Source organism: Chelonia mydas, chromosome 1 (genome assembly GCF_015237465.2).
Source record: "Chelonia mydas isolate rCheMyd1 chromosome 1, rCheMyd1.pri.v2, whole genome shotgun sequence".
In the NCBI taxonomy this organism is placed as follows: domain Eukaryota; kingdom Metazoa; phylum Chordata; order Testudines; family Cheloniidae; genus Chelonia; species Chelonia mydas.
Window position 1 is genome coordinate 10066242 of NC_057849.1, and position 20940 is coordinate 10087181.

At 54.3% G+C, this 20940-nt stretch overlaps 1 protein-coding gene across 7 annotated transcripts in view; it reads left to right on the top strand.

The window, feature by feature from the left end:
* The first annotated feature begins 15491 nt into the window (after window positions 1-15491).
* The window catches only part of ARRB1 (arrestin beta 1), a 180268-nt gene continuing 174819 nt past the window's right edge, over window positions 15492-20940 (top strand). For 2 of the 7 annotated variants that reach the window (XM_043527239.1, XM_043527288.1), the window contains exon 1: window positions 15942-16650. In XM_043527239.1, coding sequence (XP_043383174.1) covers window positions 16631-16650 — 20 coding nt within the window. In that variant the 5' untranslated portion in view covers window positions 15942-16630. Of the gene's footprint in view, window positions 16651-20940 lie in introns of all 7 variants that reach the window. The other 5 variants (XM_037915118.2, XM_037915177.2, XM_043527281.1 and 2 more) reach the window with 5 other exon arrangements.

The window sequence follows — 20940 nt, forward strand, 5'->3', positions numbered from 1 at the left end:
GCCTGCCTTAGCCCCCCACTGCACCGCTGACCGGGAGCTGCCCAAGGTAAGCCTGCACCCCAACCCAGAGCCCCAACCCCCCGCCCCAGCCCTGAGACTCCCCCAACCCAGAGCCCCCTCCTGCACCCCAAAACCCTCATCCCTAGCCCCACCCCAGAGCCCTCAGCCCCCTGCACGCCAACCCCCTGTCCCAGCCCTGAACCCCCTCATTTGTGGCCCCACCCCAGAGCCCACACCCGCAGTTAGAACCCTCACCCCCTCCTGCATCCCAACCCCCTGCCCCAGCCCAGTGAAAGTGAGTGAGGGTGGGGGAGAGGGAGCCAAGGAGGGAGGGGGAATATAGTGAGCGGGGGGCGGGGCCTCGGGGAAGGGGCAGGCCCTCAGGGAAGGGGCGGGGCTAGGGTGATTGGTTTTGTGCGGTTAGGAAGTTGGCAACCCTAGAATAGCTAGACCAGGATAGGGCACCTTTGTACTCATATAACTGCTTCCACATGAGAGGGTTGTATTGATATAACTACGTACTGGTGCCCTTACAGCCCTACAACTGACTAGTGTAGACAAGGCCTAACTCTCTAGTGTCAGTCTGAGTCCTGAGTTCAATTCCTGGCACTGCCATAGGTTTGCTAGGTGGCCTCGGGCAAATCACTTAACCCCCCTGTTGCCTGATCCCCAATCTCCAACTTGAGCAGAATGATACATCCTCTGTCTATTTACGTTGTAAAGGGCAGGGACTCTCTCTTACACCCCCAGCAGATAAGAGCTAAGATCCCGGGTCCAGGTTAGGGCCTTGAGGCGCTACAAACCAAGCTCTCCGGAAAGGTCCCAGCTGATGTGCACAGCAGCAGAGATCATGTACGCTGAGGGGCAGGAAGGTCAGCAGATGCAGGGTGTCTTGGCCTGTCTCCCACTGGGAAGAGGCCTTTGGCCAGTCCTAGGATGCAGACAGGAAGAGGAAAAGGGATTTGGAAAGTCTTGGAGCCAGGGGGTGGGGTCTGTGCGGAGCCAGGCAAAAGGAGTAGTGGCAGGGGCAGGAGAAATGTACAAGGAAGTAGACAAGAAATGCCTGACCAGACTGGAGAGGATGGGGGCATGGTGGAGGGGAAACAGAAATCAGTCCTTGTTTGCTGGGCAGTCAGCCCCAAAGTGAGGCCCCAACAGTGCCTAGATGATGAGCAGGGTGGATCTGATCCAGAGCCTAATGAAAAGACTCCTATTGCTTGGTCAGACTCCTCGTGAGCCCTGCCAGTGTCCCTCTAAACCTGCCCTGCCGTGCTCCCTGCTATGCCAGCCTTCATCCTGCCTGCTCACGCTCCCCCTCCCATGAGGCTGCGTGCTACGCTCAGCTGGCCACTCTAGCCTTGCCCACTGCTCCAGACCCCTGGCAGGTCTGGTCTTGCGGCCCGGCAGGGCTGCCAGCGTACCCTGGAACGCCCCACTCCTCCTGTGACTGTCCCCTGGCCCGGGCCTGAGGCATGTTGGCAGGGCAGCGTGCTGGTCAGGGAAGCACAGTCGTGTCACGTGTCACATCAGCGACTTGGCAGGTCTCTGGCGTGGGGAGGGACGTCAGGGTGCTGGTGCCAGTCTCTGACGGGGGCGGGCAGAGGTTAGGGTGAGTCTCCCAAGGGACTCCCGGAGGTCAGATTTTTCTACCGTGGAGCTTTTTGTACTTTCCTCTGAGTCAGCGGGTGCTGGCCACCGTTGGAGACAGGGATAGACAGGCCTCGGCTCGGATCCAGTCCGGGCATTTAGAATCAGGGCCAGCAGAATTGGGTGCCCTAGAACTGTGTGGTGGTGAAGTTCTTGCAGTCACCGTGAAATAAGGGATGGGCCAAGCAATGCAGAAAGAACTGCCTAGTTAGGGCATCTCCCCATTGCATCCTGGAGCAGCAGTGCAGACCTCCACCCAAATCCCACACTAAACTGAAAGCCCTGGGGGCCAGGTTCTCGCCAGCTGCCCCAGCTGTCACACCCGTCCAGCGGCTGGGTGCGGAGTGCAGTTGAAAATGAGCCATTGGAAAAAATATGGCATTTGCTTCCCTTGCTGGTCTCTGTTCCCATGAGCCTCGACTCTCCTGGGAGTGTTTCCAGTTCTCAGCTCGGGGCAGCACGGCTGATCAAACGAATGAGCTGAAGATCTCTTTTGACCCTTGTTCGAGGGCTGAGTCGGTTCTAACTTTGAATTCAGACCCAAATCCTCCACCAAAGGGGATCTTGCTGCCCCTTATAACCGCCTGGCAGGAATAACTGGCTGGCTTTCTAAGCTCAGGACAAGACTCTGCTTAAGTGGCTTTGGTAGGGGGCTGGCTGGCTCTGCGGGTGTGGAGAAGTGGCCAGCTGTTACCATTTCAGAGTTGTATGAAATGAGTCAAATGTCTTAGCCCAGCTCCTAAGGAATAGTGTGGGGATGCAAGTTACCTTGGGCTCTAGCTTGCTGGTGCTGAAACATATACGTGAGCTGCCTGCGAATGTGAATCTTGAAGGGTGGCTCTTGCTGGCTATTCCTGAAAACACCTTTTCTGTATAGCACCCACAGTGTTCAAGCTCTGTACATGGGTGGGACGTTGCCCTCCAGTGGTTCACCCACACAGGATAAGGGGCCTACTCCTATGGGCAGCCAAAGGAGTTCTCCTTTACCTCGAGCTTAAGAAGCATGGTTCTAGCCTCACCCCCCTCAGGTGTGCGTGAGTGTCAGAGAGAAATCGATCGAACTGTCTGTCTGCAGCTCGCCAGTTCATCTCTCCCTGCTAACTTTGCACCATTGGACACAGGAGGCCAGATTAGCTGGCTGCTGTATCATGGCAGTTCCTAGGTGCTAACTCGGTTGGGTTTCCCATCCTGGATTGATAACTTTCCCCATAGATCTCAGTGCACAAGGGCAGGGAGGAGGAAGGTATTTCGCAGGACTGGGCTACAAAGTCGTTCTCCTTTCAGGCACCCGTCCAAATCCAGCCTTCGTTAGTGTCTGGCCTGTAGAAATGAGTCTTGACTCCGTCAAGTCCTTAGTGGGCAGGGAGTTTGAATGTTGGTAACCCATGTGAACAGGCTGTCTCTTTGCTCCCTCTTTCTTCCCCCAGTGGCTAGCCCGTGCACCCAGGGCTGTCTGCTACTGCCTCCTAGCCAACGGACCCGGTCCTCTCACTCCAGCAGTAAAGAATCCTGTTCTTAGTATGCTAGGTCCTGAGTTCGGTTCCCCGCCATGCAACCAGACATAGGGCATCATTACACTAGTGCATACATCAGAGCCCTGGGACTCAGTGGGGCCTGAAGATTGTACTGCAGGGGGATCCTTTTTGCCCAGGGCGATCTGACAACTTGCTGGACCCCTGCTCTGTGGATGACCAGAGCTGCCAATCCAGTGCCTGTCACCTGCATGTGGTTTTTTTTACCCAAGATGAGCATGGGAAGGGGGCTGTGTGCAGCCACAGATCTCTGGTGCTCTCCTGAGCTGGATCATTGAGCCTGGCGCGGACAAAATCTCCCTGCTGGGTAATAAAAGGGACTGGGGCAGTGCCCTCCTGGAAACAGGACGACAGCCCTACTTTGGCAGAAACAGCATTTGCAGTGGGATTTCCAAGGATCAGAAAACTGACTTCTCTATCCCTCCCATGCCTGATCCCCCTGGCTGAATTAGGGTCTAAGTTGTTGCAACCTTCCCTTGGTCCATCCTGTTCATTACGCTGCTGCCAGGCACTGAGGTGTAATTTACAGCCCCTTCTGCACTGCCGGTGATCTTGTCTTAGCTGCTCAGGGCTGGGGGGAGAGGCGCGTAGCAGGTAAGACTGTGTAGGTATAAGTCAGCCCTCTCCCTTGGCCCAGCCTGGTTTCACCCCTTCAGCTTCCCTGGCACCTACTTGCTGCTGTGACTTGCAGATCCCCCGGGTCGGAGCCCGTGTGGGCAGCCTGGGGATTTATCGCCGGGGATGCAGCTGGCTTCCAGTGCACAAACCCAAACCCACATACATCCACCCCCACCCTCCTCCTTTCCGCTCAGTGGCTGCAGACCGCTCCCCCTGCCCCCCATCCAGGGCCGCGTTGCTACCCAGCTTGCTGTGGCTACAGCACACCAGGGACTGCAGTTGCATTGTGTTTCCCACCCACGCCCTCCCAGCTCAGAGTGAATCATCTCCAGCCGCTTGGCTTTTGTTTAATAATCACAGCAGCGAAGAAAAGCAACGCGCCCCGGACGCTCAGAGTTCTCGTTCTTCAAGGTCTGTCTCTGCCTGCAAACGGAGCGTTCCCTGGATCTTTCAATGAAGATGGGCTTGGGGGTTATTTTCTTTCTAAATGTGATCTGCCAACTTCACTCCTGTCACTGATTCCCAGGTGCTGGGAACAGACAATTACCTTGAGAATGTCATTATTGGAATGACACTTTAAATGGAAGACAGTTTAAAAAGTTCGGAGCTGGAAGAGATGAGATTTCAGCCCCACTTCCTATTGTGCCTGTAGGTTGCTTGTGGCATTGCGACTCTCAGAATCATCTAGTCCAGACGGGCTCAGGGCAAGGGGTTGGGGTGCAGGAGGGGGTGCAGAGTGCGGGAAGGGGCTCAGGACAGGGAGTTGGGGTGTGGGGTGCAGGAGGGGTTCGGGGTACTGGTTCCGGCCTGGCACTGCTTACCCCCACTGTGCGCCGCTGCCACCCCGGAGCTGCTCCAGGTAAGTCAGGTTCCCTGCCTGCCCTGGCCCTAGCCCCGTGCCACGGCTGGCACCACGTCCCTGCGGCTCCGGGAGGGGGAGGCAGAGGGCTCCTTGTGCTGCCCTCATCTGCAGGCACGGCCCCTCGTTGCTCCCATTGGCCGTGGTTCCCCGTTCCCGGCCAATGGGAGCAACGGGGGGCGGTGCCTGCAGGCGAGGGCAGCACACGGAGCCCTCTACCTCCCCCAGGGGCCCACAGGGACGTGGTGCCGGCCGCTTCCGGGAGTGGCATGGGGCCCGCGGCACCACGGGGGTGGCAATCCCACAGGCCGGATCCAAAGACCTGACGGGCCGGATCCAGCCCGCGGGCCGTAGTTTGCCCACTCCTGCTCTAAACACTGGTTCACATCAGTAATGGAGATGAAGCCTTTCAAGAGATCAGCGGTAAGACTGGATAACATCCCAGGTGTGCAGTGACTGAAGGGTGTTACTATCTGAGGACTAATAGGGACCCTAAATGAAATGAGTTTTCATCTCAGTCTAGTTCTCAATGGTCAGGTGTCCACATCTTTGTAACCAACAGGTGCTGAAAGGCTCCATGTTCCCACCTTCAGAAGATCCCTTAACAGAGATGGTCTGGACAGCCCTGCGCTCCACTGACAGGTGAAGATAAAACCTGTTTTCTTCCTGCTCTGGCAACATCTCTCACTGTTGCACGCGCTAATGGCTTTCCACCAATTCTGGCTCCATGTTAACACTGAAATGGCAAAAGGGTTTTGTTTCAAAGTGTTCAGACCTGACCCATCTTTTTCTCCTATATTTCTCGTTAAATAATTTCTTTCAACCATTTAAAAACAATGAATTGAAAATATATTTTGGAATCATTGTGGCTATTCAAATGCAATTTTTTACAAAGACTAAATGCCAGTCGCTTTTTCCGGAAGCACCTTGATTTGTGGGGCGGTGGGGGAAGGCCCTTCCCCGTGGACAACGTCTCGGTCAACAAATCTTCCCTGCCCGGGTGGTGGTGTCCACTGGCAATGCTCTGGTCAGCCACTTGATGGCGCTGTGTTGTAGAGCGTTCCATATGGGACGTGGTCCCTGGTGAACAAAGGAGACCAAGCTGGCGCTGGACAGAGAAACAGCTGCATCTGGGTACAAACTGGACTGTAAAGTCTCCAGGGCAGGAATCCATGGTGAGAGGGGAGGCAGCGTGAGGGCAGCGGTGCCATGCTGCAGGTACATGGGGTAGAAATGTGTCCAACTGGATGGCTCCAGATCCTCTGAATGGTTTTTCCATCGGTTTCCCCATCCACTGCTCAGCGCAGCCATTGCTCATTGGCTGGTTCTCGTGGGTGTTACAGGAGAAGCGGCTCTCCCCGGAGACTGGGGCTAGCCCCTGATTTCCTTCTCCTTGGCTTTCAGGCCTCATCTAGGTCCAGTGTAAAGACATTGACGTAGCTATTCCAGCGCAACTCCCTGATGTAGGCGCACGGAACTGGTGCAAGATGGGGCTTGTACTGGTGTGGCGTGTCCTGGTAACTTGCCATGGGAAATGGATGAGTACCCCTGAGGGCTCTGCAGTGTACCCCTGGAGCAAACCCCACCTCCTCCTGTCTGGGCAGGCATGTACTGGCATGCTGCCTGTTTCTAAAGGGCTCTATCAGCTCTGTCTCTCTTCCCAAAGAAGCGTTGCTGTCCTGCCCCAAAGTCTTTCATTCCTGTCCATTAGCTGGCCCGTTGTAAAGTTAACCCACCCCTAGTGGCATATGTCTGCAGCCAGAGGTAGGCTGCCCGCACACAGTGTAGCTCAAGGCAGGGACTGTATCTTTAAGAAGATTGTACCGTAAGAACATAAGAATGACCACACTAGGTCAGACTTAAAGGTCCATCTAGCCCAGTGTCCTCTCTTCCAACAGTGGCCAATGCCAGGTGTCCCAGAGGGAATGAACAGAACAGATAATCATCAAGTGATCCATCCCCTGTCGCCCATTCCCAGCTTCTGGCAAACAGAGGCTAGGGACGCCGGACCTAGAGAAGGCAGCTGTTCCAGATCAGCAGATCAGTTCCAGACAGGCGGCTGACTCCAGGACACGACTATTACCCTCTTCCTCCTGGGCACTTGCTCCCCTGCAGTGGAAATGCACTGCGGGCGACACACTGCCTTTATACCACGTGTGGTATGGAAGCAGCTGCCCATCCCTGGCGTCCCGGTCCTTGGCCCTTCTCTCTTTATGGAGCAGGGCACCGGATCTGCTGGTCACTCAGCTGGGACCCAGCTGGGGGAGAAGAAAGGAGAGTAGCTGTCTGGTGACCCGGGACTGGGGGTTAATAATCAAATCTCCCCTCACCCACTCCAGTCCCAGCTACATTGTATGACTGCCCAGTGACTAGCCCGTTGTGCAGGGCCCATTCCAGCTGGGGTACGTAGAGAGCGCTGGGAAGGCAGGGGAGAGAAGGTAGGGCCTGTGGAAACCTTTGGTTATGTTACGGGGGTTCGGCTCCCTCTTATACATGGCTTTGTCCTTGGGAAGTGAGCCCTGGAGGCAGCTCTCGCCGTTCCTGGGGCCCTCGCAGGGCTGGAGGCTGAGGAGACGACTTGGCCTTGGGCAGGAAGCAACTTGTGAACTTGTGAAAAGTCCACTGCTCAGTCAGCAGACGCTGCGCCGTGGCCCTGCCGCTGGGTCTGCATGTGGGGATTCTCTCCTGAGGCTGCTGAGGACAGCCAGACCCCGGGACTCTTGGGCTCCCAGGCTAACCCCGTCTGCACTGCGTAGTGTCACTAAGCAGGGTTTCTCTCAATCCTGGCCCGGCCGGGACTGCTGCATGCATTCTGCCCCCCAGCTCCAGCTTCGTATGAACTCAAAGCCAGACCTAGATCATCCTTGCTGATGGTTACATCAGACAGAGCCCAGGATTCAGATACACACCCCAGCAGCTGCAGGGCCAATCGCCGAGTGGGGAGCATAGAGGGATGCATCACTGCGGAAAGGCTTGATGAGAAAGATCTATTAGCAGCATCTATTGGCCTAGAGGTGTAGGGTGTATTGCATTGTTCATCCGGCTGTAGGTTTAATAAAGTTGGTGTGCACACCCAATGGCTTCTTGCGCACTGCTCTTAACAAGTTGGCATGGGAGGAATAGAAAACTCCAAGCAGCTGGGGTGGTATGAAAATGGGAGTGGTGATGACTATAAAGGGGAGCTGGAAGGGAAGGAGCCCGGAGATGTAGGTGGGCAGAGCCACTTAGCCAAGGGAGTCAAACACTCCCGCCCGCGGCTGAATTTCCTGAATGGCAGAGCCCTGTGTACAGAATCTCAGCTTGCATTTAAAAATCAATACCTATGGTCCTAGCCCTCCTGCTTACAGTGCTACAGATCCCAAGCACAACTGATGCCGTGCTGCCTTCCTGAGTCTGCAGACAGGCTCAAACAATGGCTTGGAGTAGTACAGAGTTCCCTGCCCAACTGACTCGGAAGTTTATGGTGAAAACGAAATATTAGCAAATGGGAGAGGGGTGTGGCATTCCCCTGGGTACAATCTGGACAGTTGAAGAGCTGTGGCCTCTCAGCACTCGAACCTTTCACACTGAACTTTACTGTGAGAACAACCACACACAACCTCCAGAATGCAAAATCACTCCCAGCTGAATGATATGAGTGCCCTAGCCAGCCACTCCTCCATTACATTGCAGAGTGACACCAGCAAATTCCCAGTCCCAGACTTGTCCCCAGAAATGTGTGTCTTGTACTGCTCAGCACCCTCCTGGACAATACAAGCTCATAGAAAGTCCATCTTTTCATTAATAGAAAATGATATGCACAAACACCGTTATCTCAAATGAAGATTCCCAAACACTTCAATCCACACACACTGGTTTGGATAAAACAAGTTTATTGAACTACAGAAAAATAGATTTTAAGTGATTACAAGTAAGGAGGCATAAAAGTCAGATTTGGTTACAAAGAAATAAACGGTAAAACTCAAATGAATACCTAACTTAACAAGCTAAGCGAACTTAAAGCAAAAAGATTTTTCTCACCACATGATCACGGCAGTCTGGCTGTTTTCTCCCCCAGTTCAATGATGCTTTCTTTGTCTTTCAAACGTTGTTGATGCTGTGAGTAAAGATGAGGAGAGAGAGGTGATTTGGGTCCTCTGTTCTCCCTTCTTATAGTATTTCTCTTGTTTGAGAATCATCTTGTGTAAATTTCTCACTCACATCCCTCTTCCTTGATTTGTTGACACCTGGCTGAGGAGTCCATTTGCTTTTTGTCTCTGAGGAACTGATTTGGGCTGTGTTGCCAGATTTGGAACCTGCCTTAATAACATCATACAGTAGAATCTTAAAACTTTACATACAATGTTGCCACACATATGTTAGCAGGACAATAATGATCAGAAAATTATGAGTTTTCAAATGACACCTCACAAGGCCTACGTTGTACAAGATTTATCATAGTTTTGTAAAAGTGGTGAACATAAGGATATGGACTGTCATGGGGAGAGTGACAGGAGTTGCTGCAGGGAAGCAAATGCAGAAGGAAGTACTGGAGAAACGCAAAGACAGGGAAGAGGGAGAGAAGCAGAGAAAGGAAGAGAAATAAAGAGTGGGACTAGCAATGATCCTAAAGGGAAAACGCTTCCCCCTGAGTGCTGTTGATTATGACAATAAGGTCCTAAACAAGTAAGAGTTCCTACGCAAAGACCAGATTCCACTTCATCTGAAAGAGGATGGTGATTGCTGTGATGTGGACTGAGAACCACCAAACCCCATTGGACACTAATTGCTTCCAGCCAGGACCCCGGGGTAGGATTTGAATGTCTAGTTTGTAGGTGAAACACTCTGCAGCCACCTCCAGCCCCTTGAGCTGGCCATGGCCCCCTACTAACCTTAGCCAGAAGCTTTAAAAATGGGGATCTTCTAATAAGTAGGAAGGGAATTCATGATCTCCCAAGGGAGCTGTTCCAAGGCACCCCGTTTATCAGCCTCTGTCTTTTGGGGAAGGACACTGGGTACATCTCTCGCCAGTGGTCCTTGGCGAGTGGTCGATGGAGGATAACGCTGCTCGGGCTGTCCAGCAGCTTCTCTGCAAATGGTTTAAGGGCCTGGTCCTATACAGCTGAGGCAGGCTGGGGAAGCACATTCAGTCAAGACAGGAAACCTATTAGCAGACCCTCTGAAACGCACCCCAGAGTGTCTCTGAAAGGGGAGTGTGCGCTGGGTTGGGACACAGGAGACACAGTTTAATTCCTAGCTCTGCCACAGACTCTCTGGGAGACCCTGGCCAACTATGGGGCCTGTGATTCTCAGTTAAACCGATCGGCTTCCACCAAGCAGAGGGCACCATGTGGACCTGCCAACACACAGCCATGCTAGTTCGCTGCAGGACGAATGAACTGAGGCTTGATGAGGGTGAGCGATGGGAGCTCCCGCAGCAAGGAGGTGGCTACACTGGAAACCGCGACCCAGAAGTCCTGACTTGCAAGGCAGCTGTTTCACCTCTTAGAATGCGACGCATCTCCTTGTCACTCCAGGAGTGCAGCCCCGAGTCTTCCCAAATTTAGACTCTAGCAACTTACCCGCTCTGTCTGGAAGGAAAAGAAACTGAGCCTGGAGAGCTAATTCTCCAGTATGTGGTTAAGGCAAATGCCCTTCCCTGATTCCGGCCCTTCATGGGGACAATTTTCTCCCTACACTGGGCTGCCATTGCGCCTCACGCTGTAGGTCCAATGCTGGGCTCTTTAAACGCGACGGAGAACAGAAGCGTCGTAGGGCGGCACCGAAAGTGACCTTGCAAAGAGCAGGGTTAAGAAGTCACCCTGTCAGGAACTCTTCCGTAAGAACAGGATGCTACGGATGTGCAGGGGGAAGAGATAATGGGAGCAGGCAGGACAGCCCGTTAGTGAGGGAACAGAGAGGCAGGGAAGCTGCAAATGGTTTATCTTTAAAAAGAAGGCTTCATTTTTTTCTGCAGAGTGATGGTCCCTGATGCCGTAGGGCTAGCTGTGAACTCGGATAAGTTACTGCTCTTTTACTGCCGTCACCGCTGAGATCAGGGCCCTGTTGTCCTGGCAGTTGCATGGATGCCTAGTGAGAGGTAATAGATTAGATGCTCCCAGGGTAAGCTGGGAAATGGATATGGGGGGAGGTCACACAGCTGGGCAGGGACAGAGATGAGAATAGAACCGAGGTCTCCTGACCTTCAGTTCAGAGCCCTGGCATCTGGTTCACGCTGCCTCAGCATCCTGTGACACTGTCTGTATTGGCTAAGTCAGCGAGGCTGACAGCCTGCAGCCGCCCAGGAGAGAGACGATATTGTATCCAAGCTGTAGGCCCTTGGAACGTGGCTGTGCCACCTCCCCCGGCAGGGCTGCTCAGGATGCCAGCTCCTCCGGCTCCACAACCATCGGGCCCTGCTCCGTGAGCTGGAGCAGGATCTCTGTCCGCAGTAAAACCCCAAGGACCGACAGCGAGTGGTTCCAGCCTGCCAAAGGCAGCCGTGCTCAGACACGCCCGCCCAGACAATATCATACGGCAGCACAGCAGCGGAAGCTGGCTGATGGATGCACCGCGACTCCTTTCTCCCGTAGTCCTCTTTGCCTGGCTCGCAGCCGGTTTGGTTCCTGCAAGTAAACAGGACTCTGTGACTTAGCCAAGATCTCGGCCAACTTTATTGTAGCACTGCCCACCCCAGAGCTTACAGTCTACGGGCAAAGGACATTTTCGGAAGACCAAGTGGTCGGTCTAGTCCAATGTCGTGGCCCTTCTTGGACTGGTGCTGTTATCCCTTCGCTGGGCCTCTAATAATTTAGATTTAGAGATGGAAAAGCCTGGTGGAGCGGCAGCCTCTGCCAGTGCAGGATTGGTTCTCCCTTGCACCTTTCCCAAGTGCCCTTCTCAGCGTAATCTTATGTCCCAAATTGCTCCATAGAACTTTTTCAGCATTTTTTCCCCCATTCCTTACATGTCGTAATGCTGTGTCTGCTCTGTTGCCTGCAGCTGCATGCTGAGCAGAGAGATTTTCATGGAGATCTCGATGGTGATGTGCAGGCCACGTTCCCTGAGTTGTTAGTTGAGCTTATTCCCTCCCATGTGCATTGCTTTGCATTTGCCAGCATTGGATTTCACTTGCCATGATGTTGCTCATTCACTGAGCTTGATTAGGTCCCTCTGAAGTTCTTCAGTCTTCTCCGGAGTCGAGTCACCGAAATAAGGGTTTGATCCAAAACCTTTGGAAGTAAAGTGTAGCCTGGCCATGGACTTCACTTAGCTTGGGCTCATGCCTTAATTCTGTGCCATCTGCAAACTTTGTCGGCTTACGACTTGTCGCCTTGTCGAGGTCATTAATAAAATGCAGCCCTACGAGGTGGAAGGAGTGGGCGCCATCGGGGGAGCGACTGGGGCAGGTTAATCTGTCACTGGCCTAAAACTCCTGTAAAAACCTGCAACCCCCAAAGGACAATGGCTCGGGAGGCTGAACAGCTCCTCGGTTTTAGCAGCATTTGCCCTCCACAGCAACGAGTTCTGCTGTGACTTTGGCGGGATGAAATAGCTTTGGCCTTAGCCCCAGGTCTGATGACTTGACTCCACACAAGGAGGGAGCTGGGTGCTTGAACTGACAATTTGCTGACTCGTCATGGGACACTTCTGTTTCTCAGGCTGGGATATCACGCCGAGAGCAGCTGACGCTGCTGTGAAATGGATGGCAGGCATCTGTGGGGTGGGGACTGCTGGCTACTTTAGGAGAATATGTTCCCTTTTTTCTGCAGCCTGCTAATGAAGGGAGGAAACAACTTGGCTTTGGGTTTTGTAAGAAATGAAGACCCTCTAAGAAGACACAATGGGCATTCCAACCCTAAGCTGTATGGAGCCCCTGGCTCTGGGACAGTTCAGATCTAGAACCAAACTCTGGGGCCTGAGCCACATCTCGACACTGTACAAACCCTCCGTGATGCACTAAGGCTACGGGGGTGATGGAGCAGGCCTGGGCCGATCAAGGCCCTGTCCCTCAGCAGCTGCAGAGTGTGCTGCATATGGAGGACTTGCTTAAGGGGGACGCTGCAGGCAAGCTGGGGGATTGTGATGGAGAGGCTGTCTGTGGGTAGGAAGCCAATCAGCAGCTTCTGGGACAGAGGAATCCACAGCGGGGCCTGGGCTGTGGGTACGGCCCGACAGGTGCCTGACCCCTTTCCCCCTTCCATTCCCCCCCACAAAGAGGAATCACTGCACATTGGGACGGAGGCTGGGGAAGCCCCGATTGTCTGAATAATTGAGACTGCTTGAGCAACCCTCCGCTGTGCCGTGACCATGACCGAAACCGCGGGGAGAACAGAGGAGGTAGGAAGTCGCCAAGGGGAGGCTGGTCTGTGGTATCAGCTAGAGGGGTCTGAGACCCTTCTCACCTCTTCCCCCTCGGGCCCTGGCCTGGGACCTATTGGAGAGGGAGGGCCCGGGTCCCCCAACTGTTCCCTTGCCCTTGTCCGACCATGGGAACCTGGAGACTGTAACTTGGCCGCCAGCCCCTCAGGTTGCCCGATAAGGCTACCGCAGGATTCTGGGATTGCGGAGCCATGGCCAGCCGGCCCCTAAGTGAATCCTGCTCTCCCCTTGTTTGACGAGAGGTGGCTTCCAGTTGTCTATGAACACACGGGGATTTGTGATTGGTTGCAAGTAGCTGCTCATCTGCTGCATTGTGAACCCAAACACCAGGGCACGGGGGCTCAGTGAAGAGAGACGGGACTGGAAGTTGGGACCCTGCTTCCGTTCCGTGCCCTGCAAGTGACTCCAGGCCGGTCACGCGGGGGAAGTGGTTTTGAGATCCAGGGCTGAAAAGTGCTATTCTGGGCACTACAGTAGTGGCCGGAGGCCTTGTTAATCTGGGCAACTGTGCACCTGCAGAGGAAGAGATGGGCCCTGCACTAAATCTAATTTAAGACAAGACTTGACAAGTGGATGTACCAAGCGATCCCTGGGGAGAGGGTGATGAGAACACAGGACTGCATAGGCTAGCTCTAGGGTGACCAGACAGCAAGTGTGAAAAATCGGGACAAGGGGTGGGGGGTAATAGGAGCCTAGATAAGAAAAAGACCCCAAAATCGGGACTGTCCCTATAAAATCGGGACATCTGGTCACCCTAATTAGCTCAGTGCACTGCAGGTGTCAAGTCAAAAGGTTTTTGTTGTTGAGGGTCTCCAGGTCTAAGCACAAAGGCCCGAATGCTTCCCTCTTGCATAGAGTCAGAGCTCCATCTGTGTGAGTGGAGTTTAACCATATGTTGTTAGAATTAGTGCATGAGAACCAGGAAGTGAAACTGACCAGTCTGGCTTCATCAGCCAAACGGAGTGAAATGGAAATAAAGGAAACAGATGACGGCAGTGGAAAGAGATTATTTTAAAAATTATTGATATTATTGTAAAGGGTTCCCTCGTACACACGCAGCTGGGTGAGGGCTGGTTCTCCATTCACACCTGATTAACAGCGTACCTCTGCCAAGGCCTCTTATGGGCCTCAGCCAAGTCAAGGGCTCCATTGTGCTCTAGGCATAGTAAATGACAGAGCCTGTCCCCACTTGTGGTATCCTTGTAACGAGGCCTGGCTGAAAATTGTCTTTCATGGGAGCTAGCTGTGGTTCTTCTGTCAGCTGGGCTATATCGCCCATCATGCCTCAGAGCCAGGGACTCCCATGATGCAATGCCTCCCCTCTGCAAGAAGGGGGACTGAGGTGCATCATGGGTGATGTAGACTGACCTGGGAAACGGAAGTATTTGGGGTTTTCAGCCTAAAATGTTTTGGTACTCACATTTGTGCAGAAAATAAACATCTTCTGTGGGAAGAGAGCCCCCGTCTGCAATACTGCGGGGAGCTGAGGAGGGTCAAGCTCGGGATATTTGAATAGCTTCAGCATCTGCCTGAGAAATGGAGACTGCCTCCTGCCTGTGGGAAGGATCAAGTGGCCCCGTCCCCAAACCCTGTGACTTTAGCTAACCACTCAGCTACACCAGTAGCCCTTCATTCACTGGAGAGCAGCTCTTCCCACTGGGCTAGCAGTTCTCAAACCGCGCGCACAAGAACGGGCCACTGCGGTCCTTTTCGAGAATTAAAGCGAGACCTTTAAAGACCTCTGGTGCTTGCCTGGCTGGTTCTTGCTGACGTGCTCAGGAGCTAGTTGATCGCCCTGTGTGCAGTCGGGAAGGGATTCCCCCCCAGGTCACATGGGCACTGACCTTTGGGGGCGTTTTTTTCTCCTTCCTCGGCAGCATGCGCGTGCAGGTCACTCGCTGTCATCGGGGTATGTCTCATTTAATCGTTTCCCCGCCATGGCAGGGGCCTCGGGCATTGGTGCACCTGGAGCCTCCTGTTCTCTGCCTGTGGCGTAGTCCAGTCTCCTGTGGGCTGAAATACGTTGCTCTGATTTGGGTTGCTGGGTTTATATACAGGAGGCCAGACTGGATGACCTAGTCCCTCCTCTTTTCCATTGTCTCCTAAAGGCGCATTGAACTTGTTCTGTTCAGATGTGGTCCATTACGCGTCACTGTACGGTTTGACGCTTATCTAACGGACTCATGTGGCTGCATCCATACCCACCAAGGCTTCCCCCTTCTGCCTACCCAGCCCGGGCCTAGTAGGTGAATCAACAGGCTGTGTCAGGCCAGCAGGGGGCGAGAGGGGCAGGAGCTGTAGCATCTCTGCTCAGCTGTGCAAATGCCAGGGGTCGTCAGGAGGGTTGAAACCCAGGCCCTTAAACACCACACGGCTGACATCTGCTGCTTGCGTTAAAGGAGTAACTCCCTCCGCTGGCAGCAGTGGTAGGCTGTTCTCACTAGAGGGGGATGTGACACACTCTGTGTTTGTGTACATTCCGGTATGGCATGACTGAAGCTCGGATGTGCGCCCGAAGCATGAGGGGAGCTCTGACCTGCACCCAAATTAGAAGCCAGTGCTGGTTACAAAGCACCTACTTGCCCCAGGCGCAGAGCTTTGCGAAACACTGGGAGGCCGTGTATTGCGGTAGCCATGTTCCACTCCAGAGGTGGCTGCATTTCAGCTGTGGGGAGGGGGAGCAATTCCAGTCTCTCCTCAGTAAAGCCCTTTGGATGCAATGTGCTGCAGGGGAAGGTGGTTGTTAATAAGAGGCTGACCGGGGGTGAGTTCCGGGGGCAGCGCCGGAGTGAGACCGGTTGTGCATTGTCCTGCAAGCCAAGCAGCCAGAGTGGGATGGGTTCTACCCAAACCCAGCTGTCTGGCATCAGAAAGAGAAGGGTCACTGAGCGTTTCCAGGAAACTCAAACTCCCCTGCGTGGAAATGTGCAACCTGGCCAGCTGCCGAGCACACACACGCTCTGGAGTTCACAGGCCACAAGCAGAGCCAGCCCCCTGCTCTCACGCAGCTCTGGGCAGCCGGAGTGGAGATGATGATGATGATGATTGCCTGAGCCTGTTCCCCACACTGGCTGCAGCAGCTGTGTTCGGCTCCGTCCTGAGCTGTGCAAGCCTGGAGTAGGAGGCAGTGTTGCTCAGAGCCGAGCGAGGGTGGATCTCTCTCCCTAGAAGCAAGAGGGGAAGCTGTCAGTGCGAGAGATGGAGCAGCCGTGTCTGAGAGCAACCTCCCTCTAAGGGATCCTCTGTGTGTGTGTGTGTGTGTGTGTCTCTGTGCCTTGGATTCCCGCCTGTGCCCGTAATCTCATGGCTGGTTTTACATCCGTGCACAACAGCTGGGTTTGTTCCATTCTGTGATCTCCAGAAACAAAGGCACTTCAGAGCCGGACGGACACACGCCCAGCCGCCTTGTTGTTATTAGACACGGAGGAAGGCGACAGCCCCGTGGAGTTCGCTGCGTCGTCTGCAGCTGGGGTTTGTGTGGGTGAGAGCGCGAGCAGCAGTTCCTGCCGAAAGAGACCGCTTCCTTGGCTCCAAATTAACATCTAGTAATTTTCCACACCTCTCTGCTCCTTCCCTGACTCCCTGACAAGTGGCTGGAAGGTTGGCCTGGGCCATGGGAGACAAAGGAACCAGGTTGGTTAATATATATTTTTTTGCAATGTGGGTTATTCTGCTGCAGATGGTGATTCTTGCTCTTGCATTATTTGGATATTTGCTGGACTGTAGATACCGCTAAGGAGCTGTCGTTCAGCCTGCTAATCCCAGTGCATTTCTATCCACTAGGATTTTTTCGGGGGGGGGGAGATCTAGGCATTTGCTTTGTGTGCAGAGCAGCAGAGCTGTGTGTGGTATTTAATGGCACAGGAGAGAGAATGCAGACTCCAAGCAGTCCGCTCTCAGATGAGGCATTCTCTACCTAATGCACATTAATAGCCCAATGAATCACACATTATCCTGGGCTCTCGCTCTCGGTAGGCATCTGCCGCTAGCCAGGGTGCCCAGCGTACGGCGCTTTGTTCGACTGGAGCGCTGCAGCTCCAGCCCTTGGGAGATGAGACAGCGTAGGCTGGGAAAACTGGACTTTTCAAAAGTGGGTGGCCTCCTTTGGGTTTTCTCCCTGGCCTGATTCCCCGAGGAAGAGACGAATAGACTGGCGGCGGTTTTGCAATGCGCAGCTCCCTCTCCCGGGCTGTTTGCTGGGGTTGTTGACATGCTGGGGCAGTTGGGGGGTGGTCACATTTTTGAGGGGCGGGCTGCATTTCCCAGCTCGGGCTTTGCCTGGACCCAGTCCAGGGCAGTGTGGGCTGCTAAGGAATCCTTGTGCATGTTGATTTCCTTTCGGAGCCAAGCCCCTGCTGGTCTCTTGCCTGGGGGAGCAGGGCTGGCTCCCCTGTTCAGTCAGGGATTGCACAGCTGCTGGCTGGGGGGTCTGTGGAAACTGGTTCCGTGCCCCCCCTGCAAATCGCAATCGCTTTCCCATCTGATCTCTCCGGAACACAAAGCAAAGGGGATCAGGGCTGGTTGGCTCCAGGCCACATTTAGATTCATGGCCTGGTCACTGAGAGCAGATGGACACAACACTGTCCCTGCAATTGTCTGGCATGGTTTGGGGTTTTGCCGTCTCGTCTGGGAGCGTGCAGGGCTGCGCCATGGCGGGGTCCCTTTGGGGAGGGGGTTAATGGTCACCCCCCACGTCCTGTTCACGTGAGGTGCAGCTGGCTCGCTGGGCAATGTTGTGGTGAGCCGTGGCTCTCGTGTGGGGGTGAGCCAGGACCCTCATTCAGCAGCGTGTGCAGCATTACCCAGTTAGCTTGGCCAGAAGCTGGGAATGGCCGACAGGGGATGGACCACTTGATAATTCCCTGTTCTGTTCATTCCCTCTGGGGCACCTGGCACTGGCCAGGGGGCTTGTAGTAGGTGTTTGGAGTCGGTGCTGGGGAGAGTCTCCCGGGGACAGCTATCAGCCCTGGGCAACTTGAACTGCACTGCTGCTTCCCACGCCGGACCTGATGCTCATAGGTTTGGATCCGGGTGCATGTTTCAAAATCCCCTCCCAGAGCTGCCTCTCCTCCTCCTCCTCCTCCTCCTCTTCAAGGGAGGATGGTCCAGTGGCTAAGACGCGGGTCTAGGACTTAGGAGCTGTTAGTTCAATTCGTGGCTTTACCATAGTCTCCCTGTATGACCTTGGACACTGCGCCTCTCTATGCCTCAGTTTCCTCACCTGCAAAATGCAGATAAGAATCCTCCCTTTTCCCCACCCGCTCCTTGCAAGCTCTAGAATAGGGACTGTCTCTTTCTATATATGTGTACAATATGTCCTCATCTCAGAGTGCATAGGCTTTAGGAGCTAGGCCAGCCACAAAAATTAGGTCCAGGTAACGGTTCCAAGTCCCTTTCCCTCAGTGGATTATTCTATACACCTAAAAATTGATTCACCCATAACTAAAATGCACCTGTTGTTTTACTCATAACTGAAATGCAGCCACTTCTGGGGTGGGATTGTGGCAGCTGGTTAACAGCTCATAACAACACTACACAACAGTGTGGGAAAAGGAGACTACCCTAATTTCTAACCCCAGACCTGCCCATCTGGGGACTGCAGTCCCATAGCAGTTCCTTGCTAAGAAGTACCATACGTTGCACTATTATTTATGTGTATTGCGGTAGCACGGAGAAGGCTCCGTCGTGGGCCAGAGCCCCATTGTGCTAGGTGCTTTTATAAACGCGAGAGGGCCTTGTGCCAGGCCCTGAAAGCAGTTCTGCCGGCGTGACTATACCGACCTGATGGATGTGTTCGTTGATGCAACCGAGGAACTGTCAGACTGGATCCCAAAGTTCAGCCTGAGGGAAATTTTGAAGGCACAAATGGAAGTGCCTTTGAAAGTTCCCCCCTTTGTGTTAGAAATAAAAAGGGGTAGACTGGAGACTTTCCTTTCGCTGTTAGCAGTGTAGGGCCTAAGACACACACTGGAGCAGTTGTGAGTCCATCCAGCACAGGGTGTTGGCACCTGCGTGTATGTGCGCACACACACACTATGGCTAGCGGGATCTGTTTCCATGAACTGGAAGAACTAGTCAGCGACGAGAAGTACACAAGGTCCGAAAGACTCTTTCAGTTTCCCGTGAGTCTAGAACCTTGGGTGAGATCCGAAGGTTGCGTGGCTCTTAAAACCTTTGATAACACACAGGGCCAGCCCTCGCGGCCAGCCCCACAGGTTGCCTGTGTGCATATGTACACAAACACACACACTCTCCTTCCAGCCATGGGAGGGAAAGGACGAAGGCTGTCCAGCCTGATGCTTTGTAGTCACTGAGCTAAGGGAAGGAATAGGATTCTTCTCCTGACAGGTTTCCCTTTCACCGGGACCCCCTTTCTGCACCGCTGTGTTGTGAGTAATAATTTAGGCCTCAGGTACTTAAGGGACCGTCACTTCCCATATGTTGCTCGAAGGCACCTGAGCTCCGCTGGCCTCTCTCTGCTCTCCGCTGGAGACCAAGCTGGGGCAAGTTCAGCTGCCCAACCCGTCCCCTCCCCCGTGAGGAAAGTGCCATCGCACCTGGGGAAACTGAGTCACTGAGGTTATTGTGCTGAGAAGAGCCAAACTCTGCGGCCTGTAGGCTTGGGGCACCCTCCCTCCCTCCCTGCGGCACTACTCTGTGGACTGAATCGTTTATGCCCAAGGTACTTAAGGGACCGTCTCACGCTCCTTCCATCGAGCCGAGACACCTGGGCTTCCTCTGCCCTGACGTAGCTGATTCGAGTCTGTGCAGGGCCAGTCAGGCTGGGATGTCTCTTGTAACCCCTTCCACGACCACACACAAGGAGAGGGTGGGTGTTAGGGTCCAAACACCTCAGGAGCACAGCGATTAACAAATCCAGCTGTGAGGTCGCGGCTGTCACTAGGGTCCGCATCATGGCCATTCTGACCTCCACGGGGCAACAGGACTAGAGCTCGGGTCTTCTTTTCCCCCAAGTGCGTAAGCTAAAGGAGACTCTCTAGTGGCCATTTGCAGTAAAGGGGGAGTGACACGCACTTGAGCAGTTCTGATTCCATCCAGTGGGGGACGGCGGCATTGGCCCATATACATTATCAGTTCAGGATGACACGGCCAGCTGCTGGCCCTGACTGGATTCTATCGGTGCAGGGCTGCCCAGTGGGAGACTGGAGGCCTCAGTGCCTGTGGGAGACTGGGGGTAACCTCTCCAGTCAGGGGACACAGAGCCCCCTGCCCCCGTTACTGCCGGAGCCGGAGCCCAGGAAGGCTGCATCAGTGGGGCTCAGGTCCCTGGGGCAGTGACCCCAGGGGCTGATTCATTCCCAGATCCACTGAGTTACTCGCAAGTGAGGGCTACCCCAAATTCCAGTGTGTCAGTGTGTGTGTGTGTGGGGGGGGGGGTCATACCCAGTGTGTCAATGTGTGTGTGTGGGGGGGTAGGCGCTATACCCAGTGTGTGAGTGTGTATGTGGGGGGGGGGGGGAAGGTGCTGTACCGTGTGTGTGCATGCATGCGCGGGGAAGGGAAGTGCTGTACCCAGTGTGTCAGTATGTGTGTGTGTGTGGGGGGGTGCCATACCATGTGTCAGTGTGTATGGGGGGGAAGGCACTGCACCCTGTGTATATATGTGTGTGTGTGCATGAGTGTGCAGGGGATGGGGGTGTTGTACCCAGTGTGTCAGCGTGTGTGTGTGTGTGGGTGCCATAGTACCCAGTGTGTGTGTTTGTATGTGGCGGGGAGGCGCCGTACCGCGTGTGTGTGTATGTGCATGCGTGGGGGAGGGGGCACCATGCCCAGTGTGTGTGCGGGATGGTGCTATACCCAGTGTGTGTGTGGGGGGGGGGGCGCCACACCCGGCATGTGGGGGGGCACTGTACCCAGTGGGGCGATGCGGTGCCATACCCAGTGTGTGTGTGTGTGGGGGGG